This window comes from Neofelis nebulosa, chromosome 8 (assembly GCF_028018385.1).
Source record: "Neofelis nebulosa isolate mNeoNeb1 chromosome 8, mNeoNeb1.pri, whole genome shotgun sequence".
Classification (NCBI taxonomy): Eukaryota; Metazoa; Chordata; class Mammalia; order Carnivora; family Felidae; genus Neofelis; species Neofelis nebulosa.
This window is the reverse complement of record NC_080789.1, coordinates 52508197-52526182: the sequence shown is the minus strand read 5'-3', so window position 1 is coordinate 52526182 and position 17986 is coordinate 52508197. Positions and strand designations below refer to the sequence as shown.

Below are 17986 nucleotides of genomic sequence, written 5' to 3'. Positions count from 1 at the left end.
CACGCCGCACTCTGCCGTTGGCTCTCGAGAACTGGGCGGGATTTGCAGTTGTAGGAATCTGAAACTGCTTACTGCGCAGGCCCCCCCCGCCCCCCCAAGCTTCACCCGGAGAGCAAGGGGGGGACAGGCAGAGGGTGTGGACCGGCTCGGACTCCAGACAGCCACCGGCCTCCCCACCCCTCCCTAGAAAGGCTCGGGAAGTCAGCCGCCGCACCAGACACACAGCACAGCACCAGCATCAGGCTGCCGAGGCCAGGAACGGTCCGGCGGGCGTGCGCACGCGCACCGGCGCGCGCCGGCCGTCGGTCACGTGGCCCGCGGCCAGGGCTCGCGAAGCCGGAAGTGTCCCGAGGCGCAAGGAGGCCGCGGGAGCCCGCTGGCGGTGGCGCGACGGAGACCGGGCGCGGTAAGTGGGGTGGCGCGGGCGGAGGGGCCGAGCCGCGCGGGGCACGGGTAGCGAGGTGGGCACGGGCTCGCGCCGAGCGCTTCCGCCCCCTGTGGGCAGCGGGGATGCTGAGTCAGAGCGGGGGCGGGGCGGGCGACCCGAGAAGCCCTGCACGACCCGAGGCCGAGCCCTCCCCGGACCTCGACTAGGTGGACGCCCCCCCCACCCCGGGTGTCTGGGGCGTCCGAAACCCGGTGGAATGGTCGCGCGGGCCCGGTCCCTTCCATCTCTACTCCTCGCCCCCTGGCCGGCCCTCTGACCGGGGCCCTCCCGGGTCAGCGTATAGCGACGTTGGGCAGGAAGAAAGAGGCCGTGCCCGTTACCGGGTCTGGGCCCTGGCCGCGCTGCAGAGATGGATTCCTCTTTTCCTTGGAGTTGGACCGCTTCTACCCCTCTTTATGAGCGTTGACACGATCGTCACTGTTTGAATGGATTGGTTTTTCAGATGATTCAAAAGAGACGTTTCGTTTGGGTTTTAGTGATGATGACGGCGGGGATTGACTAACCGGAAGCTGGAAGCAGACGTTTATTAATATATACACCTATAATGTAAATTCCCAAACATTCCCTTTGGGAAATGCCTTACGGGGTTGTTTTCCAGTCGGTTTCCCAGGTGTTTTTCAGTAGGTGGCCTCAAAACAAGGTCTACCCGTTAACTGTCCAGTACATAACCAAAAACCGAGTGTTGTTGTTTTTTTTGTTTTTTTTGTTTTTTCCACTCTAGAACCCTGAATTATTTAACATAGTGGTAGAGTTTGAAAATCCTTGAACTTTGTCCGCGTGCCTGTCACCAAACCTGTTCTCATCTATGGACGAATAATAACTTTCGTTTTTGGACGGTGTAAGGAAGTAGGCTTAAGGCGGAGTCACTAGTAACATACTTGTTGAGTGCTTGCCTGTAGTGTATCAAGATTTATAAAGCATACACCTTGTGGATGTGCTGAGTCATGTTTTAGCATGCTGTTATTGTGGGTTTATTGGAAGGTAGTCACCAAAAGACATTTCCCCCTGATGACTGTGAAACTAGTCTGCTATCTTCATGTAGAGAAGCAGATATCTGAGCTGATCAATGTGTTTATATTTATTCACTAGGTACATATAGGTACCTAACGACACTGTTTTCCATTACAGTTATCTCAGCACAGTTACAGCAATTAGGGAAGGGTTTTCATTATTGACAAGTATTTGTAAATATTGAAAAGATAGTTGAGGAGTTTATTGTTATTACCTCAGCTGACAAAGGTGTATCCCTTACTTGTAAAAAATGAATCTTATTTTTATTGCTTATTTGCAGTAAAGTGCTGTATATAACATTCCTTATCTAAATTAGATGGGTGGTAAAATTATATATCTTAGTATATCAAAGATTGTTGAAAATTGGCCATTCTTCATGTTCCTAATCTTTCTTGGAATATTGGCAGTCATTAGTTCATCACCGAATTCTAACGGAGTTCAGAGGGGTATTAAGATCCCTTTTGATCTGATATTACCGCACATTTAAGGTGGCATGGTGAGACTAGGGTTTATGTTACTTAGCATACCTGATTTTTATTCCAACGGGGAGCTCAAATATTTTAATATCCTTATAGTTATATAGCCTTCCAGTATTAAAGGACAAGGCTAGGGGTGTTGCTTTTTTCTTAAGTCAACTTTTTAGAGCAGTTTTAGGTTTATGGCAAAATTAAGCAGAAGTTACAGAGATTTTACTTAATATATAATAGCCTGCACTTGCATGCATAGATAGCTTCCACTTGCTCATTTTTTAAGACTTGATAATATACACTTAGTATGTGTCTGTTTTTATACTTGGAGATTGGAGAAACTATCCTTAAATTAATTTCAGGAGAGTTAGTAACTTTTCAGGTATAAAAAACCTTGCACCTTTCCATTATGATTGTCAGGTGCTATGCAGATGAAATTTTAAGCTATGGAAATGTTATGCCATGGCAACAGTTGTTTTCATTGTGTAACCCTGCCCTTAAGGAAACAAAGTAATTCTTTTACTGTCTGTTATATTGTACATTGTTACTTTATTTTAAAACACTTTATAATTCATCATTGATCAATCTTTCAAAACATTTGAAGGAGAGAAGTGGCCAGTATCACTCTGACAGAGGTAAAATTAGAAGGGAAATAGATGTTTCTGTAGCCCTGTGATAAATGAATTAAAGTGAATATATGTCATCAGTTAATGTTTTTTTCAGAGCCCAGCCAGCATTTTAGCCTTTAATGTTGTTAGAAACTTAGATTGTTACATTAGACTGTGTGCTTCAAGTTAGCAACAACTAAGGGGTGATCTTACTTGAGACCAAAAGGATCTAACATTTGTTCCTCAAATGTATTATTCCCTTAAAACAAACATGCAATTTTTTTTTCTCTTAGTTTAATAAGAAGATCTCCTGACCAAGCCGAGATGCAGAGCACCTCTAATCATCTGTGGCTTTTATCTGATATTTTAGGCCAAGGAGCTACTGCAAATGTCTTTCGTGGAAGGCATAAGGTTGGTTCAAAGAAAACCCTGAAGACTTTTTAGCACTGTGTATGTACTCTTCTGAGAAGCACTCTTGTACTAAGATGTGAGACTTGATGTTTTTGGTCATACTGTCTAAAGAGAGTACCTGTTCGTGTGGTTATTTCAAGTATAGCTTGTGTCAGAGTCAGTGATGTCTGCCCAGTGGTGGCAGAGGTTATATGTTGAGAGTGGGGAAAATAAAGAGACTAGGAAGATTCATGTTCTACCTTCTGATTCTTTTCCCAACCTAGGCCTCCGGTGGTAGTGAGTGATCTCCCTAACAAGTTGGGTATGTCGGTGTACCGGACTGGACTACAGATGAGGGAGAAATACTGGGAGGCAGATGTATGGTTTGAGGGGAATCCACAGATGATGCTGATATGCTGTCCTATAGCTTCATGCCCCAGTAAACAGCACCCTGCAAGGTAGCTTAGAATCAAATGAGATTATCAGCAAGGAGTCCACGTTTAAAAGGTATGAGGTAGCCAGAACTTGTTAGTGGAAGTGAAAATAGAATGAGAGGGCTAATCTTGGAGGCACTTCAAGAACCGAAAAGATTTTCTGTCAGATTCGATATTGGAGGATGAAATTAAAGATAATTAATATAATTTAAAGTGAAGAAATGTAAGGGGCACCTGGGTGGCTCAGTCAGTTAAGCATCGGACTTGGGCTCAGGTCATGGTCTCACGGTTTATGGGTTCGAGCCCTTAGTCAGCCTCTGCCCTGACAGCTCAGAGCCTGGCGCCTGCTTCTGATTCTGTATCTCCCTCTCTCTGCCCCTCCCCTGCTCGCACACACGCTATCTCAAAAATAAATAAATGCTAATTTTTAAAAATTAGAAAATAAAGAAGTTGAAGAAATTTAAGATCATTAGAGCTGTTCTGGGAGGGAAGCTGGAGTAGAAAATTCCTTTATAATGCAAATAATCCACTAATTTTTCAACACTTTGAATTTGTTTTGAGCTTGATTTTCAGAGCCTTTTAAATTCTTATTTTGAGAAACCAGAGCTTTAAGTATTTTAGTAAGGAGGAGTTTCTTCATATTTTCCTGTAGCCTTGGTGATTACCAATCAGTTCTGTCAGTAACAGTGAGATAAGCATTCAGAGGGAAGGGACTGTTTCCTCTGGGGAGAGATTATGACTGTAAACAGTCTCTGTGGTTCATAGAGAATGAATCAGAAGTGTCCTACAGAGAGCTTTTAGCCTTTTTCTCTCTTCCAGAATTATCCACTGGTACTGAGTCCTTGATCAAATTTGTTGTCTTTGTGTCCATTGTGATCAACTTTGGGTATTCCTATCCTAGAAATTGTTTTTGCTTTGTGCCCTGTGCCAAGAAGAAGAAGAGGTGGGTGGCGACACAAGGTTTAGCGTTGAGACTACATCTGATTGTCTGTCTTCCTGTGACCCACATTAACAGATTTTAATAGTCACTTGGTATGTGACAGGCACTGTGATGAACCCGGTGAACATAACTGCAAATGATGCACAGTTCCTTCCCACAGAGAGTTTTGGGTTTAGTAGCAAGGTTGTCAGTTGGAGACTGATAGAATGATAGGTAGTCAATAGTGATAGAGATTGGGTGAGGCATATTTAAAGAGCCTGGTGCTCGTAAATATTTCATTGATTCTGGTCCTCTTTCCCTACTTAGATACTCAGTGCCCTCCTTTTAAGTTCCTATATATAGTAGGCATTCTGTAAATGTTGAATGAATGAATGAGGACGGATTAGACTACCCTAAAACAACCCAAATTCTTCCTCAAAGGAAACAAAAATGTACTTTATCCAATATAGTCAGAAAGCCTAAAATAAGGATTTGAGAGGCATAGGAATTTACTTAAAAGATTGTGAAGACTCAGTTTAGTATTCAGTCCATAATACTCTTCCCAGGGATATATTTTAAGAAACCGTGTTTGTTCTCAGTGACATTAATTTCAAAGAATTAGGGCTATACCCGAAAATCCTACTTGCTTTTAATAACTGCTTAAGGATTTTTTAACCATGATATTAGGTAAGCCCTTTCATGTTATTGCCTAGAATGACCAGGTTTCCAAATTTACTATTTGTCCTTCAGAGGGTGTTACCTACTTTGTCTTTTTCATGGAGTTGCTTATAGTTACTAATGTGTGTGACGGGTGTGTGTGTGTGTGTGTGTGTGTGTGTGTGTGTGTGTGATACCCATGGGGGAGCTAAAGGGAAGAGAGCTGTAGGAAGGATGTGGTGATCTGCATATGTGTGTACAAGTGACCCGTGAACACCATAGGTTTGAACTGTGTGGGTCTACTGACGTGTGGATTTTTTTTCAATAAGTACAGTATAGTACTGGAAATATGTTTTCTGTTCCTTATGACTTCTTAGTAACATTTTCTTTAATCTAGCTTACTTTATTGTAAGAATGTAACATATAACGTATGTTATAGAAACATAGCATACAAAATATATATTTTTGTTAAGGCTTCCAGTCAGCAGTAGGCTGTTAGTAGTTAAGTTTTTGGAGAGTCAAAGTTATACGTGGAATTTCGACCACATGGAGGGTTGACGCCTCTAACCCTCATGTCTTTCTGAGGTCAACTTTATATATACACGTAGATCTCTAAGTATTATTCATATTCCCTTTGACTTAGGGACAGTGAATGATAGATGACTGTGCAGTTGAATAAATGGAAAACAATAGATTCCCAACTGTTGTGCCAATAATCTAACAGTTATGATATAGACTACAGAAGTTTGGAAAATGCTAGCCTTGAACTCAGTGGGCACTTTGCAACATTATATTATTTTCCCTGATTGCTCCTCTGATAGGATTATCCTAATTTTAGACTACGTTGAAGACAGGAATCCTCAAGCAAAATCTTGGTGGTACACGTTGGGTCGTATAGATTTGACAGTGTTCTTATTCTGGTTGAACAAATGGAAAAACTGTAATTTGATTGTGGTTCAGTTGTTATTCTCTTTTCATATTGTCTGAAAATGGTCAGTGGACGTTTTCTCTGGAAAAAAATATATGTGTCTTTGGTGTGAGGGGAGGACAAGGGTGAGGGAGTTGTGATCACGGCACATAGATGGTGGTCTCCAAATAGTGATCTTGAAGAGAGATTGTGAAGCAGTTAAATGGTTTTAAGAAAAAAAGATCATGAGGTTCTGAGGTGAGAAACAGATCATGAGGTTCTGAGTGAGAAAAAGGTCAAGAAGTTCTAGGGTGCCTGTGTGGCTCAGTCAGTTAGGCATCCGACTCTTGGTTTTGGCTCAGGCCATGATCTCCTGGTAGGTGAGAACGGGCTCCGTGCTGGCAGTGCAGAGCCTGCTTGGGATTCTCTCTGTCTCTCTCTCTGCCCTTCTCCTGCTCGTGCTCTCTCTCTCTCTCAAAATAAATAAAACTTAAAAAAAAAAAAAAAGATCATGAGGTTCTGAGGTGATCATGGCTGTCAGCAGTGGGAAAGCTGTAGAGAGAGCACAGAGATCCTGACAGATGGGAAGCCATGAAATATCTTTAGGCAGGTGGTGCTCGAACCCCAAATTCAAAGAGGAAATGATCTTTCCACTTGCTCCAGGGAAGTTCAACCTTGCATTATGGGAAAAGTAAGATTTAACTCCGAGAATCTGGATTGACCACCAAGGAGATTGCTTAGATTAGAGTGATTGGAAGGAGATGGGAGGGTCTGGAAGAGAGCTTAAAGTCAGGTTAATATGAAGAACATAGGTAATGTGTATCTGAAATGAAGCTTATGTTTGTACCTCGAAAAGTCCCTCCCAGCCAGAAGCGTGCATTGTCATTTTCTGTGTAATCTACTTCAGTGTGCTGTGAGAGTGGGTGCTGCAGGTACATCCACAGAGAAGAGGAAATACCTTTGATCCTCTAAGAGAAGGCTTTGTGAAGAAACAATCTGCCCTCGTCATCTAGGTGAAGTCGCAGAAGTTCTCCAAGGCAGCAGTGGTGCAATCCAATGACGATACTCTACTTGAACCCGACCGACTCCAACTCCTACTTCCACTCGCATATCCACACACACAGTGTTGCATAGAGGGGGTGTTTCTTAACAATTAATTTCATTACTTTGAGATCCTAATGAAATTTCCTATGTGGAATGTGGTTTTCAATCTCTCTTTTTCTGTTTTGTTTAGTTTTTAAATTATGAGGCCCAGGAGAAACCCTTGTGAGTTCCCCTTTTTTTTCTTTTTGATTTTTTTTTTTAATGTTTATTCATTTTTGCCAGAGAGAAAGAGATACACACACACAGTGTGAGTGGAGGAGGGGCAGAGACAGAGGGAGACACAGAATCTGAAACAGGCTCCAGGCTCTAGGCTCTGAGCTGTCAGCACAGAGCCTGACGTGGGGCTCGAACTCACAAGCCATGAGATGAGCCAAAGTTGGATGCTCAACTGACTGAGCCACCCAGGTGCCCCCTGCCCCCACTTTCTTATCTAAAATATACTTTCACATTTGGTATTATTAAAGCTCTTTTTTTCTTACATGTGAAGGACTATCTTTGCCTCATGTATCATAACAGAAGCTTTTTCCCCCCCAATATTCATTCATTTATTCATTCATTTTTAAGTGGGCTCTAGGCCCAATATGGGGCTTGAACTCATGACCCCAAGATCAAGAGTTGCCTGCTATACCAACTAGGCCAGCCAGGCACCTCTGGAAGTGTTTTAATATGAAAGAAAATAGCCATTTCTTCATTCCAAAGCATACCATTTGAAAGAGATTTGGAGCAGTTGATTGACTGATTTTAGCTTTAAAAACAAGTGAGGTGGGCGCCTGGGTGGCTCAGTCATTAAGCACCTGGCTTTGGCTCAGGTCACCATCTCACAGTTCCTGAGTTTGAGTCCCACATCAGGTGAGCTCAGGCTCCACTTTGGTGAGCCTTGCTTCTCAATCTCTCTCTTTCTCTCCCCCTCTCTCCTTCCCTCCCTCTCTGTCTCTCTCTGTCCCTCACTCACTTGCTGTCTCTCAAAAAAATAAATAAAAATAAAAACAAGTGAAGAGCCCTAATAGAATTACCTATGCTTAAAAATATTTAACTGTCCTATGGGGCACCTGGGTGGCTCCACTGGTGAGCATCTGACTCTTGATTTCGGTTCAGGGCATGATCTCACAGTTCGTGAGATTGAGCCCTGCCTTGGGCTCTGTGCTGGCAGCTTGGGATTCTCTGTCCCTCTCTCTCTGCCCCTTCCCCTCCCCTTCTCTCAAAAAAAAAAAAAAATATATATATATATTTAGGTGTTCTGTAAGAAAGGTAAATTGCTATCTAGTTCTGATGGCAGCCTTTTTTATTTATATTTTATTTCTATTTTAATATTTATATTTTAAATAAAATATTTATATTTTATATTTTAAATGTTTATATTTTAAATAAAACCTTTCTCTCTCTCTCTTTTTTTAGAAAACTGGTGACTTATTTGCTATCAAAGTATTTAATAACATAAGCTTCCTTCGTCCAGTGGATGTTCAAATGAGAGAATTTGAAGTGTTAAAAAAACTCAATCACAAAAATATTGTCAAATTATTTGCTATTGAAGAGGAGGTAAGTAGTAACACTTTAGTTAATCTTCTCATGTTTGTTGTAGTTATTGCAATTTAGAAATGACCCAATGCAAAAAATTGTTTTATAAACAATGAGTTTTTTGTTAATGGTGAAAATTACAGTTCATATAACCAAATACTGTGTCCTCAAAGATTCTTGAGGAGATATAACGATGGAAGTATCATGGAATCAGAAAAGGTAGCATAAGAAATAAGAGTATAGAATATGGTTACCAGCATTTTACTAAAAACTAAGTGAAGTTAAATTGACATAATTCTTTTTTTTTTTTTTATAATGTTTATGTATTTTTGAGAGAGAGAGAGAGAGAGAGTGTGCAGTGTTGGGAGGGACAGAGAGAAGGGGAGACACAGAATCCGAAGCAGGCTCCAGGGTCCGAGCTGTCAGCACAGAACCTGATGCAGGGCTCGAACCCATGAACCCTGAGATCATGACCTCAGCTGAAGTTGGACACTTAACCAACTGAGCCACCCACGTGCCCCATGAAATCATCATAATTCTGAAAGTAACGAGTCAATACAAAGAAGCTTTGTAAAAGGATAAAAATCCTAGGAATCCAGAAATTTATATAACATAGAGCGTATATACTATATATATTAATACTGTATGTTAAGGATAGGACTGACTTTAGGGAGAAACAATGAAAATAAGAATGTCGTTAGGAAAATTAGAAGTAATGGAAATAGAAATCTAGTTTAATCCCCTTAGACATGGGTAATCAATAAAATCACACCTTTTGAATAATAGTTTGGCAGTTTATACTCCTTATAATAGTGATTTCATTTTTAATGAGTACTTCCTTTTAGGAACTAATCAGAAATGTAAATTACAGTTTTATGCACAAAGATGTTCATACTGCCCTGTTTATAATAAAGAATGGTTAAATAAGTTAGAATATATGATAGATACTCAGTTTGCTATACTCCATGCTAAGAGCATAGTCCTTCAGACTGCCTCCTCTGTTCAAGACTTTTTGACCCCAGCTGCTGCAGAAGAGTTTGGCATACTGCACAGTTGGAGAGAACAGTCCCCACAAGACTGTGCTCATTCAGACGCTGGCTGTGAACTCAGGGGTCCCTGAGGCTGTTTGGTCATCACTTGACCGGGTCAAGTCTGGAGCTCCCCGTGACTGTCCCCAGGTTTGGTAATTTGCTAGAAGGTTGAAGGACTCACAGAACTCGGGAAAGCTCTATCCTTACAGTTCGTTTTATTGTAGCGAAAGGATACGACTTAGAACTAGTCACAGGAAGAAATTCGTAGGCGGATTCCAAACATGAGTCTTCCTTGTCCTCGTGGATACATTACCCTCCTGGCCTTGATGTATGACAGTATGCACAGAGCGTCGCTAGCCTTGGAAACTCACTAGAGCTTTTGATGTCTACACTTTTTATTGGGACTCCATCACATACTGCCTACGTGGCTGCCCTTTCCAGAGTTTCAGGCCAACCCCTTCAGTCTCCATTTCCTCTGGAAGTTGAAGTGGATGTGTGCATCCTAAAACCCCCATTATAAATTACATTATTAGACTGTTATGTGGCCAGAGCTCCCAAAGAAAGACACTTCTGGCACACAAGATACTCCAGAGGTCTAGTGATCACCTCCCAGTTGCCAAGGGCAGACAAAGGCCTGACCTTTCTTGTGGTAGAATTTATTCTTCGCTACACAGTAGTTAAGCAGTAATGAAGAGATGTTTACCAAAATTTGAATCACCTGGGAACATGTTTGTGTATAATATTACGTGAGAAAAATAGGATTAAAACATACATGCAGTATGATCCTGAATGTACGGTAGGTATCATGTACAAATAGTGTTATGTATCTATAGTGTGGTTCGATATATAGGAAAAAGGCTAAAAGGAAGTGCACCAAAATATTAGCGTAATTATCTCTGGTGATGGAATTATGGATATTTCCCAGATTTTCAACAATCAACATATATTATTTCATTGGCTAAAAACAACAGTCTTGGGGTGCTTAGTCGGTTAAGTGTCAGCTCTTGATTTTGGCTCAGATCATGATCTCACAGTTTGTGAGATTAAGCTGTCAGTGCAGAGCTTGCTTGGAATTCTCTCCCTCCCTCTCTTTCTGCCCTTTCACCACTTGCGCACTCTCAAAATAAACATTAAAAAAAAAAAAAAAACAAAGTTAAAAATAATTTTAAAATAATGCATTTTAAAAAATTTTAAAAAAAAAGGATACAAAATTAGAGATAAATACTGGATTTTAAGACTTATAATCACATTTTCAAGTTCCTGAAGCTGTTATGAAATTGGTTATGAATTGTTATGAATTGTTTTTCCCTCTGAAGCTGTTATGAAATTGATGGTATATCTTACAATCGGTGGTACATGAAAATCAACATTTAAAACAAATGAGCAGACTAGAACTTTGCTACAAGAGGGACCACTCAGCCATTCTGCCATCTTTTTGTTTTTAAGGCTAGAACTCTATTCCTTGAAGTAAAAGTACTTGTCCTGAGAAGAATTTCAGGTGTTAAGAGATTTGTTAGAAGATTAGTGTCCTAAATGTACTATTATGTATTAGGAATTAAAGATAGTTTTCAAAGAACCATTATAACGGTGTAGCAGTGATTTTTCTAATTCAGATTTAGCCAGCTTTCATTGTCTTCAAAAATAAATCCAGTAGGAATTTACAAGATGTTGATTGTTATGTGCATATGGTCAGTAAATATTTAACAAATTCCAGGTAAAGCAGTTCACAGTGCCTTCATCATTGTAATAAATTCCACATTTAAGTGAAATTAGATAACTATTGGCATATAATAAAAACTTATTTTTATATTGAGTCCCAATCAGTGATTTTTTTTTTTTTCAGACAACAACAAGACATAAAGTACTTATTATGGAATTTTGTCCATGCGGAAGTTTATACACTGTTTTAGAAGAGCCATCTAATGCCTATGGACTACCAGAGTCTGAATTTTTAATTGTTTTGCGAGATGTGGGTACGTTTGTTTACATGATTTTATAGATCTGTGTAAATACAATTTAATCATACAAGAATTTTTTTTTTTTTTTTTTTTTTTTTTATTTATTTTTTTTTTTTAATTTTTTAATATATGAAATTTACTGTCAAATTGGTTTCCATACAACACCCAGTGCTCATCCCAAAAGGTGCCCTCCTCAATATCCATCACCCACCCTGCCCTCCCTCCCACCCAATACAAGAATTTTTAAAAAGTAATCTATTCAAAACCAAAGACCTTTATGCAGTGCTCTCTTAGATCTGACCCTAAGAGCACAAGTACAAAAAGAAAAAATAGATAAATTGGAACTTCATCAACATTAAAAACTTTGTGTTTCAAAGGACAACATCAAGTAAGTGAAAAAACAACCCATAGAATGAGAGGAAATATTTGCAAATCATTTATCTGATAAGGAACTTTTTTTTTTCCAACATAATACTTAATTTTATTTGTTTTAATTTACATCCAAATTAGCATATAGTGCAACAATGATTTCAGGAGTAGATTCCTTAATGCATCTTACTCGTTTAGCCCATCCCCCCCCCCACACCTTCTCCAGTAACCCTCTGTTTGTTCTCCATATTTATTAGTCTCTTATGCTTTGTCCCCCTCCCTGTTTTTATATTATTTTAGTTTCCCTTCCCTTATGGTCATCTGTTTTGTCTCTTAAAGTCCTCATACGAGTGAAGTCATAGGATATTTATCTTTCTCTGACTAATTTCACTTAGCATAATACCCTCTGGTTCCATCCATGTAGTTGCGAACGGCAAGATTTCATTCTTTTTGATTGCCGAATATTATTCTATTGTATGTATACATATATATACCACATCTTCTTTATCCATTCATCCATTGATGGACATTTTGGCTCTTTCCATACTTTGGCTATTGTTGATAGTGCTGCTGTAAACATGGGGGTGCATGTGTCCCTTCAAAACAGCACACCTGTATCCTTTGGATAAATATCTAGTAGTGCATTGCTGGGTCGTAGGGTAGTTCTGTTTTTAGTTTTTTGAGGAACCTCCATACTGTTTTCCAGAATGGCTGCACCAGCTTGCATTCCCACCAACAATGCAAAAGAGATCCTCTCTCTCCACATCCTCGCCAACATCTGTTGTGCCTGAGTTGTTAATGTTAGCCATTCTGACAGGTGTGAGGTGATATCTCATTGTGGTTTTGATTTGCATTTCCCTGGTGATAAGTGATACTGGGCATTTTTTCATGTTTCTGTTAGCCATCTGGATGTCTTCTTTGGAGAAGTGTCTATTCATGTCTTTTGCCTATTTCTTCACTGGATTATTTGTTTTTTGGGTGTTGAGTTTGATAAATTCTTTATAGATTTTGGATACTAACCCTTTATTTGATAATGTCGTTTGCAAATATCTTCTCCCATTCTGTCGGTTGCCTTTTAGTTTTGCTGATTGTTTCCTTCGCTGTGCAGAAGCTTTTTATTTTGATGAGGTCCCAATAAGGAACTTTTATTCTGACAACTTAATAAAAAGACAAATAACCCAATTTAAAAATGAGCAATGGAGAAAAGTAAGTAAGTAGGGAAATGCAAATCAAAACCACAAAGTGATGCCACTTCATCCCCAATAGCATAGCCAAAATCAAAAAGACAAAACAAAAGTGTTGCCAAGGGTGTGAAGAAGTTGGAGCACTTTATATAGCTGGTGGGATTGTAAAAATGTGCAGCCACTTTGGAAAACAGTCTAGCAGTTCCTCCAAAGATTAAACATATGACTTAGCAATTCCATTGCTAGATATTTACTTAGAAGAATTAAAAACATCCACACAAAAACTTGGACACGAGTGTTCATAATAGTCGCAAAATGGAAAGAGCCCAAGTATCCATCAACTGATGAATAAACAAAATGTGGTATATCCATACAATGGCATATTATCTGTTCATAAAAAAGACATAGGGGTGCCTGGCTGGCTCAGGTGATAGATCATGTGACTCTTGATCTTGGGGTTATGAGTTCAAGCCCCACGTTGGGCCTAGAGCTTACATTAAAAAAAACAGAGAAATATAGTAGTGATACATGCTGTAACATGGATACATTTTGCTAAGTGAAGGAAGGCAGACAACAAAAGGTCACAGTATTTATATGATTTCATTTATATGAAATGTCCAGAATAGACATATCCATAGAGACAGCAGATTAGTCATTGCCAGAGGTTTGAGGGGACGACAGAGTTGAGGACTAACTGCTAATGGCGTGGGGTTTCTTTTTGACATGATGAAAATGTTCTGAAACTAGTGATGGTTGTTTGACTTTGACTCTTCTGAAAACTACTCAGTTGTATATTTTAAAAGGCTGAATTTTATATGTGAATTTTACCTCAAGAAAGCTATTTTAAAAATACAAATAAATAAATATATATATAGCAACTGAAGAGAATAATATCTTCTTGGAGAGAAATGAATCAGTATTTGAGGAATGAGTAAAGCCCAGTGATAAAAGAAGGCATAAGGTTAGTGGGAGTTCTTGAACTTGGCATTGGAAGCAGTGTAGAGATTCTTTCAGTGAGGATAAAATAAGAGAAAATCGGGGCGCCTGGGTGGCTCAGTCAGTTAAGCGGCCGACTTCGGCTCAGGTCATGATCACACGGTCCATGAGATCGAGCCCCGCATCCGGCTCTGTGCTGACAGCTCAGAGCCTGGAGCCTGTTTCAGATGCTGTGTCTCCCTCTCTCTGACCCTCCCCCGTTCATGCTCTGTCTCTCTCTGTCTCAAAAATAAATAAACGTTAAAAAAAAAAAAAAAAAACTTAAAAAAAAATGAGAGAAAATCTATGCTGCAGCCTGTTTAACCTAGTAGAAGTTATAGATAATCAATGACTTCCCAAGTATACTGGTAGCCCTGAGTTTTCATAATTGAATATGATACCTCTAAACTTATTTTCATAGGTTATATTTGGGCATTCATCTGTCAGCTGTCAGACGTTTCAAACTAGCATTTAGGGGCACTGCCTACCGCCCAAAACAGGTTAATTTCAGCATTGTAGCCACCTCTACCCTTAAAAAAAAAGGAAAATGGCCTTTTTAGAATAGCTTTAAGCATATGAGAAATAATATTCTTGGAAGCTAGTCTGACACTTTGCCTCTGTTACTTTTTTACTGTTTTATGTATTGAGTGCAGTTTACTTTTTTATGGAATTCTTTCCCCAAGGTAAAGAAATATGAAACTATGACGAAAGATTGGTATCTTTCTCAGGAATCATTATTCTTAAGTTTAGGCAGATTGCCCACATGTATATAATCAAAAGTAATTCAGGAAGTCATATGCTTAAGATCATTTTGTTCCATTTTCCTGATAATATTTAATTAAGAGAGATTGCACTCTTCCTTAGACCATATTGATCCTTATTCTAAAACTTTTTATTACTCAAATATGAGATAACATAAACATAAATACTATCTATTTCTTCTTTGGTAAAAATGACTTTGGACCAACTTATGGAAAAACATATTGAGTGAATATGAGTGAATGATGTCTGTGAATTTGATGCACACACACATAGATGCCTACATTATGATTTCCTTTGTTTTATTAAGTGGGTGGAATGAACCATCTACGAGAGAATGGCATAGTGCACCGTGATATCAAGCCAGGAAACATCATGCGTGTTATAGGGGAAGATGGACAGTCTGTGTACAAACTCACAGATTTTGGTGCAGCTAGAGAATTAGAAGATGATGAACAGTTTGTTTCTTTGTATGGCACAGAAGAATATTTGGTAAGTCATGCATCAGTAATTTATTTAAAGATGAATAGGTTATAAATACAGGTAACTGGTTAACCAGTTTACTATAAAATGTCTTAGTAACTTTTAGGACAAAACTTAAACTTTTTATTCTAATGAATTTGGTGTGTAATGAGGGAATTAGATATTGGCTTCTAAGGATGCTGTTATTTTTCTGTTGAAAATTCTTACATGAGTTTTAGGGGCACCTGGGTGGCTCAGTTGATTAAGTGTCTGACTTTGGCTCAGGTCATGATCTCATGGTTCATGGGCTCGAGCCCCACGTCAGTCTCTGCGCTGACAGCAGAGTCGACTTGGGATTCTTTCTCTCTCCCTCTCTCTCTGCCCCTTCCTCACTTGCGCATTCTCTCTCTCTCTCTCAAAATAAAGAAATAAACTTAAAAAAAATTCTTATAAGTTTTTAACACTCTTAGGTTCTTTAATTTACTAATGCTGTGGATCTATATTAAAAGAAAAAAGCTGTATGTACACTTAAGAAGCATCTAGCTAGTAAATGCTCCTTTTTTTGATCAGAGCAGTTAATATATTACAAACTTGTTATAATATCCCCTGTAGAGCAAAATTCATTATAATTCTGAAGCAGAAGATTCTATTCAGGGAGATTGGTTATTGAAAGACAGGACCATTAATAGAAGCACACAAAAATGAAATGTTTTTTAAAAGATCTAACTTAAACTGCTAGAAAGCTAGAAAAGCCCTGTGTTGAAACTGTTTGTGTTGGTGTGTTTGTGTGAAGTTAGTATAACGTTTGGAAAAGTTAAGAAAATATACTTTAAAGTAAGTACATTTACTTTTTTGAGCAACCGCCATACTATTTTCCACAGTGTACCAATTTACTATCCCACCAACAGTACCTGAGAGTTCCCTTTTCTCCACATCTTTGCCAACATTTATTATTTCCTCTTTTTTTAATGTTTATTTATTTTGGGGAGACAGAGAGCATGTGCACATGCATGCAAGAGGTTGAGGGGGGAGAGACAGAATCTGAAGCAGGTTCTGCACTCACAGACTGTGAGATAATGACCTAAGCAGCTGGACATTTAACCAAGGGAGCCACCCAGGCCCTTTGTTATTTCTTCTGTTTTTATACTAGCCATTCTGACTGGTATGAGGTGATAATCTCCTGGTTTTGATTTGCATTTCCCTGACGATTTGTGATGTTGAGCATCTTTTCATGTGACCATTGGCCATATGTATGTCTTCTTCAGGAAAATTTTTTTTCAGGTCCCTTGCCCATTTATTAATTGGATTATTTTTGGGTTTTTGGTGTTGAGCTGTAGGAGTTTTTTTGTTTTTTTGATTTTTGTTTTTAGGATTTTAAGTAACCTCTCTACATTCAACCTGGGGCTCAAACTCACAACCCTGAGATCAAGAGTCGTATGCTCCACCAACTGAGCCAGCTGGGCACCCCCATATGAGTTCTTCATATGTCTTCGATATTAACCCTTTACCAGAGATATCATTTGCAATTACCTTCTCCCATTCAGTAGGTTGCCTTTACGATTTGTTGGTGGTTTCCTTTGTTGTGCAAAGCTTTTTATTTTAGTGTTTATTTTTGCTTTCATTTCCTTTGTGGTAACTACACTTACTGTGGTGAGTTTTGTGTAATGTATAGAATTGTTGAATCACTATGTTATACACCTGAAACTAATATAACAATGTATGTCAATTATATTTCACTAATAAAAATTTAAAACAAAAAGTCAGTACGTTTGACATGTAATCAGGAAGTTTATAGTATATAGCTATCACTAATTGCTCATAGCTCTGGACTTTATCTTAAAAGTCTTAGATTATGGGAACATTTCACTGGCTCAGTCAGTAGAGCGTCTGACTCTTGATCTTGAGGTCATGAGTTTGAGCCCCCTGTTGGATATACAGATTACTTTAAAAAAAAGTCTTGGTTTCTGTGACTTTTTTCCAATTAGATTCTGCCATTGTAGTTTATAATATGGAGAATAAAATCTAACTGCCCCTATAGGTTTATTCATATTATTCTAAGTCTGCCCTGAATTTAGTGTCTTAAGTTGTTTGGTATATACTGTTATATATAACAGTATATAACCCCAAATTAATTTTTAGTTATATTTTGATAATCTTTTAATACAAAAACTTACAAATGGATTAGATTCATCCAAAAAATATCTATGGGGTGCCTACTGTGTGCCAGGCAGTGTTGTAGGCCCTGGAACTTCAGCCGTGAACTGCATGCACACAATTCCTGCTCCTAGGGAACCCACATTCTAGTGGGGAAATAGTTAATAATAAGTAAATAAGATAAATTCAGGTAATTAAAGTGTTGGGAAGACAATAAAGTAATAAGATTAACAAAAACTAGCAGGAGAAAGATAGCTAGGGAAAGCCTCCTTTCAATCTTAAGTGACACTTAGATGATTAAAAAGAAGCAAGCCATGCAAAGATTTGGGGGAAGAGCATGACAAGCAGAGGGAACCAGGAACTGCAAAGGCTTAGAAACAAGAATGACCTTGGAAGTTTGAGAAACAGAAAGGATGGCAGTTTGGCAGAATTTAATGAGTGAAGCGGGGTGGGGGGGGGGGGGGGGTTGGGTAGGAGTTGAAGCTGGAGATATAAGCAGAGGCCAGCCATAACATCACAACATACAACCCTAGTGGTTTCAACTCTGTATGACACCTCTCTCTCTCTCTCTCTCTCTCTCTCTCTCTCTCTCGCTCTCTCTCTCTCTCTCTCTCTCTCTCTCTCTTAAGAGAGC

General features: G+C 39.1%; 1 protein-coding gene across 3 annotated transcripts in view; it reads left to right on the top strand.

Annotated features, from left to right (window-relative positions):
• The first annotated feature begins 268 nt into the window (after positions 1-268).
• Positions 269-17986, top strand: part of TBK1 (TANK binding kinase 1) — a 53890-nt gene continuing 36172 nt past the window's right edge. For 2 of the 3 annotated variants that reach the window (XM_058742139.1, XM_058742137.1), the window contains exons 1-5: positions 269-406; positions 2828-2945; positions 8341-8481; positions 11335-11464; positions 15047-15228. In XM_058742139.1, the coding sequence (XP_058598122.1) occupies positions 2859-2945; positions 8341-8481; positions 11335-11464; positions 15047-15228 (540 nt within the window). In that variant the 5' untranslated portion in view covers positions 269-406; positions 2828-2858. Of the gene's footprint in view, positions 407-557; positions 995-2827; positions 2946-8340; positions 8482-11334; positions 11465-15046; positions 15229-17986 lie in introns of those variants that run through there. The other variant, XM_058742138.1, reaches the window with a different exon arrangement.